The sequence below is a fragment of the Belonocnema kinseyi genome, chromosome 10 (assembly GCF_010883055.1).
Source record: "Belonocnema kinseyi isolate 2016_QV_RU_SX_M_011 chromosome 10, B_treatae_v1, whole genome shotgun sequence".
Taxonomy (NCBI): Eukaryota; Metazoa; Arthropoda; class Insecta; order Hymenoptera; family Cynipidae; genus Belonocnema; species Belonocnema kinseyi.
Window position 1 is genome coordinate 114,090,687 of NC_046666.1, and position 6,805 is coordinate 114,097,491.

General features: G+C 33.8%; 1 protein-coding gene across 1 annotated transcript; it reads right to left on the reverse strand.

Annotated features, from left to right (window-relative positions):
* Window positions 1–4,032: 4,032 nt before the first annotated feature.
* LOC117181320 lies at window positions 4,033–4,473 on the reverse strand. Its single transcript, XM_033373880.1, has one exon. It carries the CDS (start codon window positions 4,471–4,473, stop codon window positions 4,033–4,035), a length of 441 nt encoding a protein of 146 aa, XP_033229771.1.
* Window positions 4,474–6,805: the final 2,332 nt, after the last annotated feature.

A 6,805-nucleotide genomic window follows, 5' to 3' on the forward strand; every position in this document is an offset into this window, starting at 1 on the left:
GTAGCTAGGGAGGAATTGGCGTCTGCCCGTAACAATATGCAATTATTACTTTTGTTATTTTCGGCTTACTTCTAGCAAAGATCTCCTACCTAGCCCTTCTTTCTACTATTCGAGTTTTCTTATAATAGACTCAGTATAGTTATAGATATAGACCATAAAACAAATGGACTATAAGATGGATATAGAATGTTCGAACTAGATTCTAGAACAATGGCCCAAAGGGTTTTCCCGTGGGTTTTTTCCCAAGTTTAAATGAGGGATTTAGGCTTTAAATGGCGTTAAATAATTATGGGTCCCCTAAAAGCGGGTGCCTTAAATATTTGTGTAGTAATATCTGGGTCATAATATTTGGGTCAAAAATTTATCAAAAGCTTTATGCATATTGTAAAAAATGCAGAGAAAAAAGGTTACCTTATTTATGCACGGAACCTAATTATACAGTTCTTAACAAACTCAGGCAAAGAGCATGGTTCACTAGCAGGTGAAATAAAAAGTGACCACTGATTTGTTGAAACACAGTGAAATGTTTTTAAGCAATTTTTACCCTTTTTCTGATTTAGCTCTTGACAAAAAAGAAGTCTCCTTTGAATTTTTCACGAGACTTTTGAATTAAATTTGTTTTTCTTGCAAAACAGTCATTTTATTGAAGTTCCAACTGCAATTTAAATATTTTAGTCTATTATGAAAGCTTTTATTCATTGCAGAATAAATAAACCGATTTCAAGGCACTTTTGTCAGACTTTGCCAACTATTTTGTAGAACGCAATGAACATACCTTAATATTGTGTATATTTCTATACATTTCTTATTTTGTCTTTGTTAATATAGAATGATGTTTTTGCGGTATTCAACTTACAAATTATAAAAATTATTAGTTGAAAATTTTGGCTTTAATTGAGTTTCAGAATTAGAATGAGCCATGGAGATATAACGGATTTTCAGGGGTTTCACCACTTGGTCTTTGAGTGTATACCATATTACAAAACAGTAAAAGGTATAATAAACCAGATTAATATAATCTAAAAGATTTTACACAGCTTAACAAATACAAGAATACAAGAATTCCAAGCATTTCAAAAAGGATGCAGTACACCAGATTTCAAGGATTTCAAAACATTTCAAACGATTTCAGAAGGTTTCGAATCATTTTAAAAAATTTGAAAAGATTTAAGATTTAAGTTTAATTAAAAAATTCACAAATAGTTGATAGATTTTAAAATAATTTTACAAATATTTTCCAAATATTTCGAATGTTTCATAAAGATTGCAAGGATTTCAAAGATTTGAAAAAGGCGGGTGCACCAGATTTCAAACATTTCCAAAGATTTTAAAACTTGAACAAAATTTCAAAGATTTTAAAGACTCTGAGAAAGAAAGATTAACAAACATTGCAAAGATTAAAGAAAGCTTTCACAAATATTTCAAAAATTTCATAACAATTTCAAAACATTTTACAATATTTGTCAAAAAATTCAGATTTCAAGGATTTCAAATATTTTACAAAACTTTAAAAAGATTACAAATGTTTCATCAAATTTTAAGATTTCACAAAGACTTTTAGTACTTCTAAAGATTTCAACGAATTCATAAAGATTTCAAAGAAAACTTATGTTCGCAACAAAATAAGAATTTGTTTATGAATGGTTATGCTTAAAAATTGCTTAAAATCGAAAATATTACCTGCATTAGAGCACCATTCCTTATGTCGCGGATCGTTTTCGTTACGAAAACAAAAAAGCATTACTCCGTCTCCTCTGAATCTTGAGCACTTCTTGTATGTACAATATTCCATTGATTTCATTGCACTGGGTATTGTTGTTACTTTTACTTTATTGCGCGACCCTCAATTCCGGAACCTCGTTTCACGAAGCTGATTTCACGAAGCTTATTTCGCGAACCTTACTTCCCGAACCTTATTTTGCGAATCCGGGAAGATTGATTGTGGTGTATGGGGCGTCGTAAGAATCTATAATCGTTGAAAAAACTCTTCTCTCATCAGAACTTCATTAAATAAAATCTTCGAGCTTAGGCGATAATTTTTTTAAATTATCAGCAAGTGAACAAAAGCAAAAGTTTGTAAAATATCTTTGCTGAGGAGATTTGAAAGGACCTATTTCCCCTTCTTCACTTTAGATCAGAAAATATTTAAAAGTAAATTAGGGGTGGGTGGAAATATTATGTCAAAACATTTTGAAATACGAGAGGTATTTCAAACATAATTGTCTCAACAGCGGGTAAAGAGAAGTATCAATTATACAATGCCTTGGAGGCTGGAGTCCTTTTAAACTTTAAACCATTATTAGAGATAGGGGCGTGAAAGTCTTGAATAGAAATTTTCGTTTTTTAGTTTCCGAAAATTCAGAAATGTCTCCCGGAAACTTTGTTCGGTATCGTTCGCCGTTTGGTTCGAAATTAGAATTTTCGTTTTTTTGCACGCCTTTTTTTATTAATAAAACCAAAATAAAAAGTCCTACTCAGAAATGATCTGAAACTTTTTACATTCATTTTTAGAATGTGCGATTTCCCCGCATGGAATTGTTTTTCGCATCTCACGTAGTTTGGATAAACATTGCAATTTGTTACTTTTTTTATAATATTTTCGATACATAAGGCCATAATGATAATTCATATAAACAAATGGTTAAAAGAAATTTTGCAGCAGTTTTCAAAAGCTGAAATTTCTTTTTGATCGTGGCGTCCCATGATTGCAGAATTGCGTGGCGTTTTGCGTAATACGTCAAATCCCTAGACATTTCAGCCAATCACAGTTTTTCTCTGAATAACTAGGCAATTCTGCAATCATGGGATGCCAACCTGAGACTTCTTCTCGTATTTTACGTGGAATCGCTAAAAAATTTGAATTTTTTTATAGTATTTTCCATAAATTAAACCAAAATGTCAAGTCTTATTCGAAAATGGTTGATAGCAAAATTATATGTCTTTTAAAACGTATTATTATTCCTTTCAACTTTTGTACGCATGTGTCAACGTTTAGCTCAACATTTGAATTTTCGATGGATAATATAATAACTGTCGGTCTTAAAACGCTGAGATCCGCAGAAAAACTTAAATTAAATTAACTTAAATAAATTAAATTAAAATAGATATAATAACTTGATAAATATAATTTGCAGGTATGTAGCAAACTTGTCAATATAAAGGCTTATTTATATCAGTGCTCCCATTCTTGGCAACTTTTTGAACTGCGCTTGCTTCGCACCGGTAAACCAGTTGGCGCGCTGATTTTGAATATTGTTGATATTCAAATGTGATATTTATAATAAATGTTTTGAACACTGAAAAAACGATTAAGCATTATCACAACTGATCAATTCTGGTAGGGAGACATGCGTGTTTAGGTAAAGTTAATTAGAAACACGGTACTTTAATTGATAAAAATACGTCGTAAAAGCGCGGTCTTTATTATAAATAGATTGAAACTGTATACAATTAATAGAACTTGTTACTTGGAGAACGCGGACTGACAAGGTGAGAGAAGAAAATTGGGAAACCAAGCAACAAGACTATTTGTAAGAGAAGGAGACCACGAAAACAATAAGACCGCCTTAGACATAAATTTAGAGATTACTGAATACGAAAATCAAATATAAGGACAAGTCCAAGAAATATAAATGTAACAAAGGACGTAAATAAAATAGAAAATGAGAACACAAATTAAATATTTTATAAAAACAGTGAACTAATGTGCAATTCACAACATTCCACCCGCTTTCGTCCCCGACGAAATAGGCTCACAATCACTGCACATAAGATGAACGTGGTAGAAGGCACAATTTAACAATTGGCCGATCGAGTATGCTAGTCTTTGTCTTGAGAATGACAACCCGAACTAGGCCATCCTTGCTAGGATGAAGCTGTAGTACCCGACCCATAGGCCATTGAGTAGGTGGAAGGTTCTCATGTCGAATGAGAACTAAATCTCCAATCTGTATGGATGGCGATGAAGTAGTCCACTTGGATCGAGGTTGAAGTTCTTTCAAATACTCAGCTGACCAGCGCTTCCAAAAATGATTACGCATTTGCTGGATCAACTGCCAGTGAGACAATCGATTTGGAAGAACGTCTGCAGAGCGATGGTTCACGAACTGCATTCAGTGGACCTCCAATGAGAAAATGACCTGGTGTGAGGGCAGGAATGTCTGTTGGAACATCTGACTGAGCTGTGAGAGGCCGAGAATTAAGGAAAGCCTCAATTTGTGTTAAAACAGTCGTCATTTCTTCAAACGTCAATGTAGAGTCTCCAATGACTCGACGAAGATGGAATTTTGTCGACTTAACTGCAGCTTCCCATAAACCTCCGAAGTGAGATGCTGCAGGAGGTTTGAATTTCCACTGAGTACCATGCGAAGCAAGGTATGCAGCGACCGAAGCAAACTCTGCTGATGCCTCAGAAAAAAATTCCTGTAGTTGACGATCTACTCCCACAAACTTCATACCCTCGTCACTAGACATAGTTCGACAAAGACCACGACGAGAAATAAAGTGAATATAAGCAGCTATAAAGGCTTCTGCAGTGTAATCAGAAACCAACCCGAGATGAACTGAGTGGAAGGCACAACAGACGAAAATACAAATCCAAGCTATAAAGTCTAAAAGTCTGAGAGATATTCGTAAAAACAATTTAAATTACACTCCCGAAATAATCTTCACTTTCTCAATTCGAATCGATGACAATTAAAGGTTGAATGTTGTTGACTTGCCAAACTCTGAATTATAAACAATAATCCGGGTGGCATTGACAACCCTATGCTCATCGATTTTTCGAACCTGTGTAAAGGTTACGAAATCCATAGACATTTGCCTGTAAAGCTTCTCGGAAAATTGAGAAAATCCTTCCAGAATCGAAAAAATGCATCCAATTTAATATTTCGTTAGACACAGACACTCATTTATGCCTTATCATAAATTAAAAAACGTTACGAAAGCATCTCACTAATAACTGTCATAAAACGTTCCCATTTAAAATAATCTTTAAGTCACAATGCACTGACGCTGCACACTGCACTTTCAGTCAAAAAGTCACAATATACTAATTTAGTTTGACTCTAACAAGCTCTACCAGAATTTGTGCGAATAGTCCTCGCACAAGAACTGAATCAATGAATCAGAAAATCTGGCTCGTCAGGACCAATGTTTTGAACACTAAAAAAATGACTAAACATTGTCACGACTGATCAATCCTGGTAGGGAGACATGCGTGTTTAGGTCAAATCAATTAGAACCACAGCACTTTAATTAATAAAATAATGCCGTAAAAGCGCCGTCTTTATTATAAATAGATTAAAACTGTATAAAATAAACAGAACTTTTTGCTTGGCGAACGCGGACTGACGAGACGAGAGAAGAAAATTGGGAAACCGAGCAAGAAGACTATTTGTAAGAGAAGGAGAGCACGAAAACGATAAGATCGGCTTAGATATAAATTTAGACATTACTCAATTCGAAAATCAAATACAAGCACAAGTCCAAGAAATATAAATGTAACGAAGAACGCAAATAAAATAGAAAATGAGAACACAAATTAAAAAATTCATAAAAACAGTGAAATAATGTCCAATTCACAACAATAAATAATGAACAGAAAATGCATTAACAGTAATTTTTAATGCTAAAATAAGATTTTGAAGTGACAGATAAAAATTATTACTTATGATAAATATAACATTTGAATATTTATATAATTTAAAATGTGCGCGCTTAAAGTAACAAATCTTGTTCCTGGCACGAATCAAGCGCAGTTGAAATAGTTCCCAAAATTGGGAGCACTGATTCATATGCAAGAAAATTTTCGTCGTAAGAAATTGGTCGATAAACTAATTCTTTATGCTCACATTTATAAATAACTCATTATCAATAATATTCCATTATTAAAAAGGGAATCTTGCATTAATCCTTTTGAATGTCTTTCTTTATTTCAAGAATATACCCTGAGTATATTTTTAACTTTATAAAGTAAGGGTATCTTTTTACGGAGGTCGAATTTGAATAAACTGATGAATTAATTTGAAACATCCAGTTCGTTTCTAGGTGCTCAACCAATCAAATTTGCCATAAATTAACAAAGCAGCTAGAAATGAATCCTATGAAAAATTTTAATTCCACGATTAATTCAAAACAGGCCTTCGTGAAAAAGTACCCTAAGTACAACGAACAGTATGCGCAATGAAATCCTGAGCAATATGATGTTATGGAAAGATGTGCAATTACATATGTTACTTTTTCAAAGTACAAATATATTGTTAGGAGTGACGTAGGGTTGTTGAAAAAAAGAATGCAAGAATGAATGTTTCTGAAGCCCCTCTACTTTTATGTAATTTAAAACAACTAAAGGTCATTGTTATATTTTAAAATATTAACCCTAGAATGGTAAACGGGGGTTCCACGACACCCCAGTCAAAGTTCAAAATACGCTCGTGACTAAGGGCAGGTTCAGGTTGGTCTAGGACCCTAACCATAATTCACTTTAACTATTTGGCAGTCGACCTCAGTGATCCCAGATCTGAAACGAGATGCGGTCCAATACTATGACAGGGCTATGTCCGTGTGAATATAGTAGGAGACGCTGTAAAGGACTGAGTTGCGCGCGCAGCCCATTTCTCCTCTTCTGAATTTGAAAACTCGAAGATGCACGATTGCCGGTCGGAGCACTTCGTCGATTCTATTTATATATCTATCTGTTAAGAGCTAACTGCTTTGAAATAAATTCAGGAGATTGGGACTTTAATATTTCCAGATTTCGATGCTGACGATTCTCATGATTTGAATAGATCGCGCGCCTCTTGAT